Raw genomic sequence first — 14,355 nt, 5'->3', positions numbered from 1 at the left:
CCAAGGCAGACCGGTCAGGGGCTCCCCGCGGCAGCTCCGCTCGCCCGGCCAGCTCTTGGGCTGGGAAGCACCCCAGCAGCCCAGCCCTCGGCCCCGGGCAGTGTGCACGGAAGGGCAGCTGAGGCGGGGGCCGGGGGGAGGATTTAACTCTTCTTAAATGTCATACTTTAATGGGGATGGAAAATGTGAATTTTCTGTGCATTCCAGGAACAATTCCTTGGGGTGGTGACCTTTAGCACCGATTCTCTTAAGAGAGGAAAGTAGTCGAGTGTTTATCTGCATGACTGAAAGCTTTCCCTGGTGGAAGTTTATGGAAGTGTTAAAGGGGGCGGATAACACGGGCTTTGGAGGCGCTTGTCCAATGATCTGGAGGGGCTTGGAGAGCAGATCTCAGCTGGCAGACATTTAAATGGGAGACAGCTCGGCGCTGCTGCAATTTGTAGGCAGGATCCGAGACTCTCTCTCTATGGACTCCCGGGAAGCTCCGGGCTCCCACGCCACCCGCTCCTCCGAGTGACCCGCCGGCTAGAGCCCCACAGAGCCCCGGGCCCCGCCGAGGAACCGCTGCCACCGAGCTGGGCCCCACCGAGGAGCCGACGCCGCGCAGGTGAGCCGAGACGCGCTGCGAAGCGCTGCGCTGCGCGCATTCTCAGCGGGGGCGCAAATGGGTCGAGCAGCTGCAAAGTTGGGCCAGTCTCTGTGGGAGGCAATGTTTTAATCTCTTTATCCTACCTTCGGGGAGGGGGAGGAGGAGGAGTCATTCATCGGTGTCTAGCAAAGCTCCCGGGCGCATCGGTTTTTCAGAGAGTGATACCCATCCCTCCCGTCAGCGGGAGAGAAGAGGGCACCGACATTTCCGCTGTGGTGCTGGGGATTAGGGCGCCGTTACATCCCTCTGCCCTGACAAGCACAGAGATTGCAAAATCCCCGTTAGCTCTGCCTCTCATCTCCGCCTACAGCATCACTCCCGACAAATTGGATTCGGCGCCCACCCGACACACGGCAAAATTTCGGCCCGTCCTCTGCGCGGGCGGGGGCAGACCCCAAGTGCCAGCCCCGTCCCGTCCCGCCGAGCTGCCCTCTACGAGACCGCTCGTCCCCCTGCTCTTCCCTGGCCCGCCTTTGCAAACCACTGCTCCTCCGCGGAGCGTTCGCCTGAGCCCCCAGGAGCCGAACCGCCCGCGGGATTCGGTGGGTGCCGGCGTGGCCGGGCGCCGAGAGTGGAGGGTCTGTGCAGGCTGCGCGCCCGTGGGCAGCGTCTCGCAACCGCGGGTCCTTGGGCGCCGTCGGGGGCGTCGGACCGCGGCTCCTCCGCACCCCTCCGCTGTCCCCTTTGTCGCCTCCCCGCCCTGCTTTTCCACATTAGTCGGACCCAGGGGTGTTCTGCCGCCTCGGCGGCTTCGTACACTCTTCGGCCACGGCTCCCCTTTCCTTCGCTGACCGGCTCCAGACCCGGCTCGGCCTGACTGGAGCAGCCGGAGCCCTCCCCGCAGCTGGCCGGCCCGGTGCTGCTCACACGCTGCGGCGCGACTCTGGGCTTTTCCCTGCGGGAAGGACAGTTGTCTACTCGCCCTGTCAATTTCAATGCCATCCCCTGGGGATGAAATCGAGGGAGTTCATCCTCTTGGGTAATCCTAGACGACGGCCACTCCCGTGGGGCGGAACCCGAGCGGTATCGCCCGTGTCGCCGCGGGCCGAGCCGAGCCAAGCCAAGCCAAGCCGCCGTCTTCTCCACCCCGACGGCTTGCAGCCACCCTGCAGCGCACCCAGGCTGCGCTCAGGTACAGTCCTGGCTTACTGCGGTGGGCTGCGCTGTGCGGTGGGGCTGTCCCGTCCCGGGCGGAGCCGTCCTGTCCGGTACGGGGCTGCGATGACTGGGTGCGCAGCCCTCCGCATCCTGGTGGGCTTAGAAGATGCGCGGCCCGGTTCAGCTTTTCTGAGCCGTAATGTCCCTCCCCAGCCGTCAGCTGCGGCCTCGTTCCTGGTGTCCCGCTCCCGGTTTGTCTCGGTGAGAGGATCGCGGGTGAATCCCGTTTCGTTCATGGAGGCTGAGATCCAGCGGTGTGGAAGCCTCTTTTTGCACAGACAAGGGCTCTGAAACACCTCCATGCGTATTGCTTGCACTCGCTGCTGACTTGACGCGGGTTTAGTTTCACGTTTTGTGAGATGCGCGGGGTCCAGCGCCGGTAACCCCCCCCCCCGCTAGGTGCCTCTGACCTACACCTGGTGATTCGTGAGCTCCGCTCCTCACTGCGCCAAAAAAGCCTGGGAGTAACCAACTACCCCGCGGTGGGCTAGTGATAAAGAGTGCCAGTGAGCCTATCTTTCTGTTCATCTTTACGATTCAGTCAAAGTTGTGCTAAAAAATTTATTTTATTCTGCACTGACACCCAGTTATGCGTAGCTTCTCCTGAAGACTTTCTGCTTTTCAGGACGCATGGCTGTGTGCAGGAGCAAAACTGTTCTGGTGGTTTTAGGACTCCGTGAACTAATCTGTGTGAAGGGACTTTCCCTCTGGGGAGCAGAACTGTCAGGCTGTATGGGTGTCTTCAGGGCAAGTCTAATTTGGGTTTGGTACCAGCCATGCTCACCATGATGTTAAAATTCCCTGTAGTCCCTTAGGATGTGCTACAGAAAGACACTTTCTTAAACGGGGATTTATTTTTTTTCCCCCTTGTATTCCTGCCTGCATAGTGTGTCTCAAAACAGCCATCTCCATGACTTGCAAGAATGAATTATTTGAAATGTAAATGTATCTAAATTCTACCAGAGATGTTAGTTTTGATGTCTCGACCACAGGGAAGAATTACGGTTCTCCAGGAACTGCCGCTGCTGTGCCTTTTGGTATATTTAAAAATACATATCTATGAACTATGAAAACATTACATAAGACTATTTCTGTAATTCATATATAATGAGCCAGGCATAAAATTATTCTGATCCTTTGGGACATAAACCACTTCAGTTTTCTCAGTAGTCAAAGTGTGTTTTTTCACTGGCTGGTATTTGGAGCCCACCAAATAAATTTATCTTTTTAGGTCTTCACCAGGTTATTTTTCATGTTTTCTGTAAAGCACATGAGTCCATGTCTCATAATATTTTCCTAGTAAATATGGTTCACATATGAAATTATAGGCCTGCTGACGTCTGTGAGAATTTTGCTATATATTTCAACAGAACCAGGATTCCATCCAGTTCTTTTAAAAAAGTTGCTTTGTGCTGAAGAATTTCAGTAATAACTTTCTGACTCAGCCTGAAAACTCTCAGGGAAGCACTGCTTCTGAACTGACATGTGGCGATCCTTAGTTTATAGCAGAAAATGTATAAATGAAAAAAATCACAGCTAAATTGTGTAAAACAGTAAACCTGAAAGCATTTACACTTCCTTATGAAGGGTTGCAAGTATTAATCCACAAAATTCCTAACCTGCTCTAGATTATGAGATCCCAGACTCTGGATAAACCACATATGAGGTGACGTGAATGCTAGGGCCGATTCTGGTCCTGTTTAAAGTCAGCAATAAAATTTCACTTTGCTTCAGGACTAAGAGTTTTCAGATTATGAAAGGTAGAACTCATCCTAGTAGGAAAATATGGAAAAAATAGATTTTAAAAGTTTAAAAAAATTAATTACATCACATCTCACTGGTTCTATAAGTAGGAACTGACCTAGGCATTTTGATTGTAGTCATCTGTTCATAGGATTCTCAAATAGATTCTCAAAAGGATTTATGGTTTGGCCAGTGCTTCTGTAACAGCCTGTATCAAGTACTGAAATTTTGCTGAAATTTGGAATAAAAGATTTTACATCCTGATTTCTCACAGCTCTGACCCAATATGCAGAGTTTCTACTTCTGCAGAGTTATGGCTGTTACAAGGAAAAAAACCCATTTACTTCAGAAGAAATTCCTTTTTAGTATAATTTGGGTGTGGTAACAGCAATATAGTTATTTGTACTCTCAAGTGCTTTATTATTTTTTGTAGTAATAAAAAAGCCTGTCAAGGAAACATTCACAAACACTGATTTTATAGGTGGATGAAGCACTCTAGTTCCTAATGTAAGCAGAGATGTCTTCTCTCATAAGCAAATGAATTGCCTTGGGCCCAGAGGTAGTGCAGAGTGCCTGCACTGCATTTTGGCTGCTTTTTGTACCAAAGCACATCACCTCATTTGCCTTTGTATTTTGCATTTTAAAAATATCTTAAATTTTTAATACATGTTTAATAAGATAGTATTAAAAGAGAGTCCCCACTGAGCTGCTGTGAGGATCAGTGAGTCCACACAGCCTCTTCTGTGGGTCTATGTTTAAACTGTATTTAGCCCTAAATAATTGGGTTACTTTTACTTTCAGATGTGTTTTGAAAGTGGCCATAACAATTTTCTTTTTTTATTTTTTTTTTTGCTAATCATTATTTGAATCACTGTTTCTTTTAGGAACATGTAATATAGCTTCTGTCTTAAAGGCTGGAAAGCAATTCAGTGAAAAATTACCATCTCTCCCCCAGTTTAGGATTATATTCAAACACATGCTTGCATTTCCTTAGGGTTAAGCACATGCTTAATAAACATGCAAGAATCTGGGATACTTCTGTACCTTGTACTAAATATCATTACTATCAAATTTCCCCCAAATTCCCATTCTGAAGTAAGCCTAATTTTCACATGACTAGACCTTACTGTCTCATCTATTGCATATTTATAAAAATTTTTTTTAAAATTGAAGCAATGTGAAGCTCATCAGTTTTAAAATAAAAGCAGTCCAGGAATATGCTTGCTGATGGAATTTCAACTCAATTATGGGACACTAAGCAAACACCTGGAGTTTCCTGGCCCAACTTATAAACTAGCAATTTATTTTCAATTGCATGCAATATATTTTTTCTTTTTTTTTCTTTTTTTTTTTTTTTTTCTCTTTTAAGGCTTTGGCACCCTCTTGAATAATTAAAGTGCATATTATAATATCTAAAACCAGCACGGGTATGCGGTCATTGAAGAAACAGGAATAGTTTTTGAAGGAGTCATGCTGGCTTCTTGAGGAGATAAACAGTGGTTCATAACTCTTTTGAAATATTTTGAAGACAAATATCAAATGTAAAAAGAAATATATTTAAATAACATTCGGGCTGTAATATAAACGGGGAACAACCAGCAACTGTGATGTCCAAGCTGACACTTCAAATTATGCTGCATTCATCTCCACTTAGAATTCCAACTTCTTTTGTGCATTCCACATCAGACCCTTAAGGTCATTAAAATTACATATTCTGTACCATATTTCATTTATATATTAAAAGCAACCCCTTCAAATTTGCCTGTCAGGGGCGGAAATCGTGTCATTCTTACACCCCTTGCTTGAAGCCTGAAGCTTCTGCCAAACACAAGACATACTGATAAATAAAAAGAAATGAATAAAAATAATGAATATATTTATAATGCATATTATAAACTGTAGATGCTCTAACAGTCTGTAGACAAACTCTTAAAATATTAGATCTACAAGCAAAACCTTGAATGCAAATGAAATCTCCCTATGGTACTTCTCCACTTCAGTAATTTCTTTCCCAGCCCATTTGGTGAGAGAAGCTTTTTGAGCAGCATAATATAACATTTATTTTCTCTGTGTGACTAGAAAGACCTAGTCACTGAGAAATTAACAGTTATCTTTTATAGCAAATGGTACTTACCCTGAGCCTCTATTGAGTCTCTAGGTGGCCTTCACAGCGTTGGCATTTGGCTCCTTTCCTGCCTAGTTGTGTGGTCTCAGGCAGAGCAGATAAAGCCATCCAGGCTGGTGTCCTTGGCTTTGGTTTCACATGTTTTGTGGATAGTAGAACAAGCAGGACTCTGGAACACCAATTTGTCTCTTACTGATAAAATGAGCTAAATAAGGGATACAACTGCAGCACTCCAAAGCAGGTAGAAGACACCAGCAGCCTCGGTTATTTGTCTGGTTGTTGTTTTTTCCACTGCTCTTCCCTGTTTTAATGCATGTGCCTCTTTGCAGTTTTGCTGTTTTATGGGGATTTTTTCAAGCTGCCTCTCATTTCTGGGTGGTTTCTTCCAGCCTCCCTATGGGGAGGGTCCCCTGAGAGCCTCATTCCCCAGTCTGTTTTTCTTTCTGCCACATCCCGTGCTTTCCAGAACAACATGGAGACCACGGTACTCTGGAAGAGGGGAAAGTGTGACAGCTACTAAGTTTCTCCCTGTTTGGTTGGTGGCTTGAGCTGACTGAGCAGCCAAAAGATGTGGGAGCTTTGGGAAGCATCAGAAATTCTGGAATAAGGGAGGCAAGAAAGGTTCCTATATTAGTGATCAGGTTTGGAGCAAGGTTGCTGTTTTGAAGAACCTGATAGGCTCTGCTTACTGCACTTCTTGAAGCGTTTTTTCCTGTGTGTGCACAAACTACCTTTTTTTTCTTACACTGATATCTCATGATAACTGTTATATATGAAACTCTGCTGTCCTCATCTGTCCTTTCAGAATTATGCTGTGTATAATGAATAAAATTCAGATATCTGAAAAACTCTTCATACTGTGATTTCACCTGTCAAAGGTTCAGAGTAACACATGATAAGGTATAATTTGAAAGTACAGATGCATCTCTTTTAACCTCTGCATAAATATTCTTTTGTCAGTTGCCTGTCCCAATGCACATCTGTTATCTAAGCTTCACTACAGTCAGATGCATGGGAGCAGTTCAGAGGGATGATGTGACAAGAGGCTGTAATTCAGACAAGTGAATGTAAAATGTGGGTGTATACTATACAAGAAGCTATACTAAGCTTCTGAGTCTGACTAAGGAACACATACCTACATGGATGGCCTGAGTCAGAGAGATTAGTCCTCTGGTACTGCAGATAGCTATGGCATATAAATACTATATATAGTATATATAGTATACTATAAATATTAGTGTAGTGTGAAATCTGTCCTTTCACAAATGTAAGTCAGGAAAAACATTCTTAATGTCAGTGAGCTATAAGAGGGGAATTGAATCTCTTAACTAGGGTAATATACATGGAGAAAAGAGCTGAAAAAAGATACAAGCTACACAAAATGAAATGCTTCTTTGGACCTTAGCCTCTGACTTTCAATCACTGTATATTAAAGCTTTTACTGCTTAGTAACTTGGAAAGAGCTTCTCTAATGGAAGTGAAAATTCACTACATACCTGATGTCTGTTGATATCTGAAATCCACCACTGTGTTTCATTCTCTCAACTTCTTCTATATAGGATGGTACGCACACTGTATGCCCTCGGTGCTGCTTTCCTTCTGATGGGATTTCTGCTACCAGCAGCAGAAGGGAGGAAGAGGAACCGTGGATCTCAAGGTGCTATCCCTCCTCCTGACAAAGATCAGCCCAATGATTCAGAGCAAATGCAGACACAGCAGCAGTCAGGCTCAAGGCATCGAGAACGAGGAAAAGGCACCTCCATGCCTGCTGAAGAGGTGCTGGAGTCCAGTCAGGAGGCCCTGCACATCACCGAGCGCAAATATCTCAAGAGGGATTGGTGTAAAACTCAACCTCTCAAACAAACTATCCACGAAGAAGGCTGCAACAGTCGCACCATTATCAACAGGTTCTGCTACGGCCAGTGCAATTCCTTCTACATTCCCAGGCACGTCCGCAAAGAGGAAGGCTCCTTCCAGTCTTGTTCCTTCTGCAAGCCCAAGAAATTCACCACCATGACTGTTACACTCAATTGTCCAGAGCTTCAACCTCCGAGAAAGAAGAAAAGGATCACCCGAGTTAAGGAATGCCGCTGTATATCTATTGACTTGGACTAAACTGGGAAAACTATGGTACTGCTTTCACTCAGACTGTATGCAGTCATGGCCAGCGTGAGGGTGAGGGACATGAACTTGCATATCTCTGGGGCTGGACAAAATTATGAATTACCTAAATCAAGGAAAAAAAAAGAAAGCAAAAAATCAAAGCCAACACCTGAAGTGAGGGAAGGGCACACGTGTATTCTTGTGTGTAAGACAGAAAACGGATGCGTACAAGTAAACACATGAATGTTCACTAAGACACAAAGAATTAACAGTGGTATGAAATATTAAAAAAAAAAACCAAAAAACTATTTACCTGCAGTCATGAATTAGGTTTCCTAGTGTATATTCATGTTTTTGCTGCTTGCTGGGAAGGTGAAGCTGTGGCTTTTGCTAATGTTCACCTGCTGTGCTATTTGCTTTTACTGTAGTAAGAGAAACATCAAAGTGAGAGGACAATATATTTGAAAGCACAAATCTATTCTTAAATATGAAGTAGGCAAAAAGCAGTCTAGTAAAACCATCACTGAAAAGAGCAGCTCTATCAAGAGTTTGTAGCATGCTTCTTAAAAAAAATAACTAACCCAAAGCCATGTCTAGAGAACAATAGGGGGGTATGGGGGTGTTGAAAAGTCAATATAGGTGGATGGAAAACAGAGCTACAGCAAGTTAGAAAGCAAAAGGCCAAAGTAAGTAGATGGGAAGAGTACAAAGGGGAGTAGAAAAAGGAAAGCTACATAAAGAGGAAGACTCAGAGAGATATTGTCTTCCATTTACATTTTGCTTTAATTTATATACCTAATCATATATTACATAAATTAAAGAGAAACTATATACAAGGCTATAAATATACTTCTGAATTCTAATGGCTCTTGAAATCAATCAAAATCCGTTCTTGTGACACTAGATCCATTTCATGTCTTTTATTTCTGATATCAGTTATTCTTCATATCTACATATATATGTATATGCAGTATCTTTTAGTCATTGGTATTTATGCATACATACAATTAGTATGCATACTCCATTGTGTGTATCCAAATTCTCTCCCTCTCTTTTTCACACACATACATAAAAACCATATTTAACCACAGCAAAAATCTTGCTAACCAAGATCAAGTACAGAATGGCAGTAATTTAGCACATAAAGAGCAAAGCAAAAATTAAAACAAGCATCATGTGACGGCAAATGCAATAACCACACAAGAGACAAAAGACACAACATTCATGACTCGTAAACATTGCATTGTTATTGTTATTTTAGCTCTGCCACAGGCATGCAGTTTGTTGAAAAAGAGATGCAGAACTTTGCCAGCAATAATCCTCTTTTTATATCTTTTACCACAGACTTGCATTTAAACTGGATTTGGACTAAGTAAAGAGAATTTCCTGAAAATTAAGGGCTAACTGCCCCTCTCCTTTGGGGGGAAAAAACATAAAAGGGGACACACTACTTCCAGCAGCTCAGTGAACCTCACCTGTGAGGTTATCCTGCCTTTTCTTTCCTTCAGGATCAGGAGCTTAAACTTAATCAGGGCTGTGGGGCTCGGCAAGAGCACAGAAGGTCCCGCAAAAGTTGATTTATCTAGGGGATCCTTGGGCCACGGGACCTCAGGGGCAGCCCTTCCATGTGTGTTGCCCTTCCTTTCCTCACAGTCTGATAGGAAGCCTGGAGGTTGTCTCTGTGGCTGCATCTCACACTTTGTGGTGTGCAAGAATCTCCACACTGTCTGGGTCCTTTGCAAGGGTGATTTCCAGCCAGGTGGTGAAGAGCTGCCAGGGTGCTGCACACCATCCTGCCCGTGTCTGCAGGGGCCCAGCAGCCAGTCCTGTCTGGGGGGGTACTGAGGGAAAGGCATGTTCCTACACCACAGCCAGTACTGGGACTAAAAACAGCCCAGGCATCCCTGATGGGAGTGGAATGGGAGTTAGGCACATATTAATGCCTAACATTCATTGTATGATGGGGCTTGGATAGTCCAGGACCCAGCTTAGCCCAATCAGCAGCAATACTCTCCTGTATCCACTGTCAGTATAACTGCTCTTCATCACACCAAATACCTCTCTGAGCCACAAGCTATTTATCTTGACAGCATTTATGTTCATTGAATGCCAAGGAAGATAATTCCGCTCTTACTGACATTGCAAAAGAAAAAAAAATACAGTGGCATGTCACAGATGCATCCAGTGTGCAGTGATGACATTAGATGCCCCAGCTGTTACACGGTGCATCACACAGTTATTGGCAATATCCTGCATCTCTGCAATTCAAATAATTTTAATATAAAATCCACTGCTGTGAGGTCTGCATTTGTAAAATTAAGAGACTACAACTCGTTGATTGATATTATTAAAATGCATTTCATCTGGTGTATTCTAACTCAGAAGGTTTGACACATTTCTTTATGGATTTTAAAATCCAGTTTTAAAATCTGGAATGACAGGAGGTAAATTTCCACTGTGTGGAATGTGAATAGTTAAACAGAAAGAGATGGATATTTAATGTTATTATTAATACAAATCCTCTTTCACTGATAACACCCAGGGGTTGTTTTCCTTTAAATTACTTTTTTTTTTTTTTTGAGTTGGTTTGCAGGGGAAAGGGCTGATCTCAGTCCTTGCTGAAAGTATTCTGTTGGTTAGGGCTTCTGTGGAAGAAATGGGCACACCTTAAGAATTTTTCTCTTTTTTTTTTTTCATGTGAAGTTGACAGCAAAACTCTCATTGTCTTTTACAGTGACTGCTATGTCCCTAAACCCTTAGCCATTAAGCTAAGCTTCAGGCATTCCTGACTCCTTTATTTAAGATTAGGCTAGTATTCTGAAGGAAAGTTGATAAAAGTTTTACAAATCCTCATGTTCCAAACCAGCCTCTACATAGACCATGATGGAACTCCCCTGGAGGCAGATCCCCCCTGCCTCAAATATGTAAATTTTATACAAAAGTTTTATGAATTGTTAGTTATTGCCTGAGAGTAAGAAAGTTCTGCTAACTTACAATTATACAAGATATTTAATATCAGCCACAATATGTATTTAAATGTCTGCTTTATTCTAAAAACAATGGACTATATAACCTAAGGCTGCAATATTTTCATGCTCGGTCTCACAAAGCAAAACTTGGTTTAAAATGAAGTTTTAATTATTTTGTAACTGAATAGAATTGGAGTTTTTTCTTCCCAGCATTTTGTACGTCATCTTAACTACTAGTAAAAAATAAATAAAATATCTTCTCCAGCCCATGTCTATTGTTTTTTTTATTTTTTTTTTTTTTTTGTTTCTTCCTTCAGTTTCCAGCTCTTTCTGGATCTGTTGTACTTTACTCTGACTTCTGTGGTTTCTTCTAATTATAAAAGGGCTTACATTGTGACAATGAGACACAGAGACAAGCAATGGCACCATCATTCAACACAGCTACTTCAATAAGACTTTTAAATGAGATCTGTCACTTCCCGCTCACCCTCCCACAATTTATAGAAGAAAAGCCTCAATCTTTACTCACAGTTTTCCCTCTTGCAAACCATATAGTGACAGTTCAAAATATAAATCAACCTTGAATTGTTGGAAAGTTAAAGTTGGAGTTAACATGCTTATCTTACACTTTACCTCAGTTTTACGTCGAGCTAGCGAGTTTCAGAAAAAAGAATAAGAAAGATCTTTAAAAGGCAGCATAATACCAGCTGCAAATAGATACAGAGCAGATGAAAAATAAACTATTTTTGCCATACTGCATCAGTCACATAGTCAGAGATAGAATCTGAAGAGTGAGCAACATGTGGTGATTTCCTGTAGCACTCACAGGTAACCAGAGAAAAAGGTTAGATGTCCCATTTCCAGCTCTGTGCATGAGTGTATTTCTAAAACAAAACCTAACACCATTAGAATCCCTATTCCTAAATGGCAATTGACTTTTTCTGGTGTGAGATATAGGCACAGTTAGACAAAATAAGTTTCTTTGAAAAGCTATCCACATCTATGTTTGTCTGAAGATTTAAAACAGGGAGGACTTACCTTTCTATTACCATGGTCTTGCTCTATATTTGCTAACAAGCTCAGATGTTCATTATAAGTTGCTTTTGGCCTACACAACCTCTTTGAATTGAAGTATTGAATTCAATTGAAGTCCACTATGAAGTCCCATGTGTTTTTCAGCTATTTACAGTGATGTAAAGGAGATAACAAAGAGAATTCACACACCTTAATCAGCTATGGGGCACACAGATAGAAATAAAACTATTTTTCCCTGTCCCCCCAGTGAGGTAGGCTACATTTCTGCTTGAGACTTCTGTGTGTGCTCTGTCATCCACGTGTGGCACAGTTGATTCACACACAGGACTGAAGCATCAAGAGAGTGTTGGGTTTGCTGAGCATGTGTGAGACATCTGAGCACAAATGCACAATAAGTCTGGTGCCTCCTGGATGGGTCAGTGGCTCTGCTCCAGCTGCCTGTCAGCGGTGGTGCCTGGCTGGGAAGAGGGACATTGCATTTGCAAAAATGAGGCAGTAATTTTAACCTTTTAATTTACCTTTCCCTAAATGAAAAAACAAATCAAACAGCCCCAAAGGTTGTACCCTTAGGGACTAGTGTGTCTCTGTGCTGTCCAGGAGTGAACCGAGAGCTGTTAGTTCTTAAAGCACCAAGTCACTGCTAGAAGACTGAGATGAGAACCCAGCGTTCCTCTTGCACACTTTTCCTTCCCTTTTTAAAAACCATACCTCTTATTCCCTCCAATAACTCAAAACCGATTTAGAAAGCACTTCATCAATCACAGAAAAACAGCAGTCAGTCTCAGGTCCAAATTTTTCTGAGCCATTTTGCTTGACTGAATGCTTGTAGCAAGCAAAGACTTTGGAAGGGGAGAGCTGCATTATAGGGGAGTGAAAAAAAAAAGTAAAATTTGATTCTACACATACAGACTACACATTTTTAACAGCTATCAGGTCTTGTCATTAAGGCATCAGAAAGGTTAAGCATGATAATATTCACATATGTTGCTTTTTCTCTTTTTTAATCTGTTGAGACTGAATCCCTAGCAATGCACAGGTATCATAACAAGTCACAGTGGTGCAGACTTTTGATGCTACCTTTTAATGTATTTTCATAAAACCATCTGAAATCTGTTTGCACTGCCTGCCTGGGAATGTAGCTGATGACTTTAAGGTTTCCTTTGACAATGTGTGGCTTCTGGCTGCCTGAATTTCTCCTCTAGTTTTTATAGGTCTGGGGGATAGGAGTACAGAAACTTTAACTGTCACTTGCTGTCTTTCCTACTATTTGCTAAAAATAGTGAAAATAAAAATCATAATTTAATATCTTTTAAATGATGAAGGAGCAAGACATGAGGATCAGCCTATATGCTGACATAAAAGAAGTGTGTTCAGGATTGCATTAAAAAAAACCAACAACTTCTAGGTTGCGATAAGCAATAACTTCTCCTCGCTGTGATACAGATGTAAGTCACATAACTTTGGGTTGAATCAATACAGTGACTTCCAATAAAACACCTGCAAATAAAATTTGAAATTGCCATGTTTGCATTTCTTTTTTTAAAGAATGTTTTAAGGAAACAGCCATATTCCAAATCATATTACAAGAGATCAAAAGAACAAAGGTTAAAATAAGATCTCCATCTCTCTCCAAATAAATGAGAGTTATATCTTATCCTCCTGTCTGGTAATTTCAATATGGATTCCAAAAAGGAAGCAATTGGAAAGAAAGAATGTGTCAGTTACAGCTCATCTGGGACACCACCACTCAAATTCATTAATCATAATTTCATAGTTATTGCATGGCATCACTACAGAGCACTCTTAAGTTTGCTTGATTCATTTAATGATGAATTTGAAAACCTTAATATTACTTTTCCTTTGGATTAAACTTTACTAAACTTCTATGGTTTGTAAGTAGTTTGTTGAGGTATAAAGGCATAGCCTTTTCTGTATTTAAGAAAGGAGACATAGGCTTGTATTAATGTATTATCAGAGAATTTAAAAAATGTGTCATATAGATATGACATACACGTATTTATCCCTATAAACAAAGGTATAAAAAGTTTAGGAATGCATTAGAAATACTTAAAATTCTGAAAAATGTACAATTGAAGTATGGACCAGTGTGCCAAGCTTCCAGACAAGATGCTTTTTGACTGATCAGTAATATAGAATGAAGCCAACGATGACAATAGTTGCAACACCACACGTGAGGAATTTATCTTTCAAGGAGGGAGACAGGGTTATGTGTACTCAGAAAAGTTTATTTCTGGACAATCACACTTAATGGCAAAGATGAAGGCTAGCTGAACCTCTTTCCATGTAACCTGAAGGACCCTGAATGAATATTGCTTTGGAAACAGATGTTCACAAGAAACATAAATGCCATTTTTGTTGTTTATTTGCTTCAACTGCAAATGAATGAAGAGGGTAGACTTTGGGTGTTAAGTTAGACCTAGCAAATGAAAAAGAGAAAGAAAACTATGTGTACAATGGAAGGAACTTACTGAATGGATCTAAATCCTATGGTAGGTAATTTGATCTAATTTTTGCAGAAAGGCAAATGCCAGATGTTTGCTCCACTTTGATCT

General features: G+C 42.1%; 1 protein-coding gene across 2 annotated transcripts; it reads left to right on the top strand.

Moving 5' to 3' along the window:
* Window positions 1-448: 448 nt before the first annotated feature.
* Window positions 449-7,893, top strand: GREM1 (gremlin 1, DAN family BMP antagonist). 2 transcript variants are annotated; one of them, XM_030452333.1, is made up of 2 exons: window positions 449-607; window positions 7,235-7,893. In XM_030452333.1, the coding sequence occupies exon 2, from the start codon at window positions 7,236-7,238 to the stop codon at window positions 7,788-7,790; it is 555 nt and encodes a 184-aa protein (XP_030308193.1). In that variant the 5' UTR covers window positions 449-607; window position 7,235; the 3' UTR covers window positions 7,791-7,893. The 2 variants fall into 2 exon arrangements, with proteins under 2 accessions (XP_030308193.1, XP_008493479.1); XM_008495257.2 differs by lacking the exon at window positions 449-607 and having other exon boundaries at window positions 7,236-7,262; window positions 7,473-7,790.
* The last annotated feature ends 6,462 nt before the right edge of the window (window positions 7,894-14,355 follow it).

The sequence above is a fragment of the Calypte anna genome, chromosome 5A, assembly GCF_003957555.1.
Source record: "Calypte anna isolate BGI_N300 chromosome 5A, bCalAnn1_v1.p, whole genome shotgun sequence".
Taxonomy (NCBI): Eukaryota; Metazoa; Chordata; class Aves; order Apodiformes; family Trochilidae; genus Calypte; species Calypte anna.
Note: the sequence above shows the minus strand (reverse complement) of the source record. Positions and strands in the feature narration are given on the sequence as shown.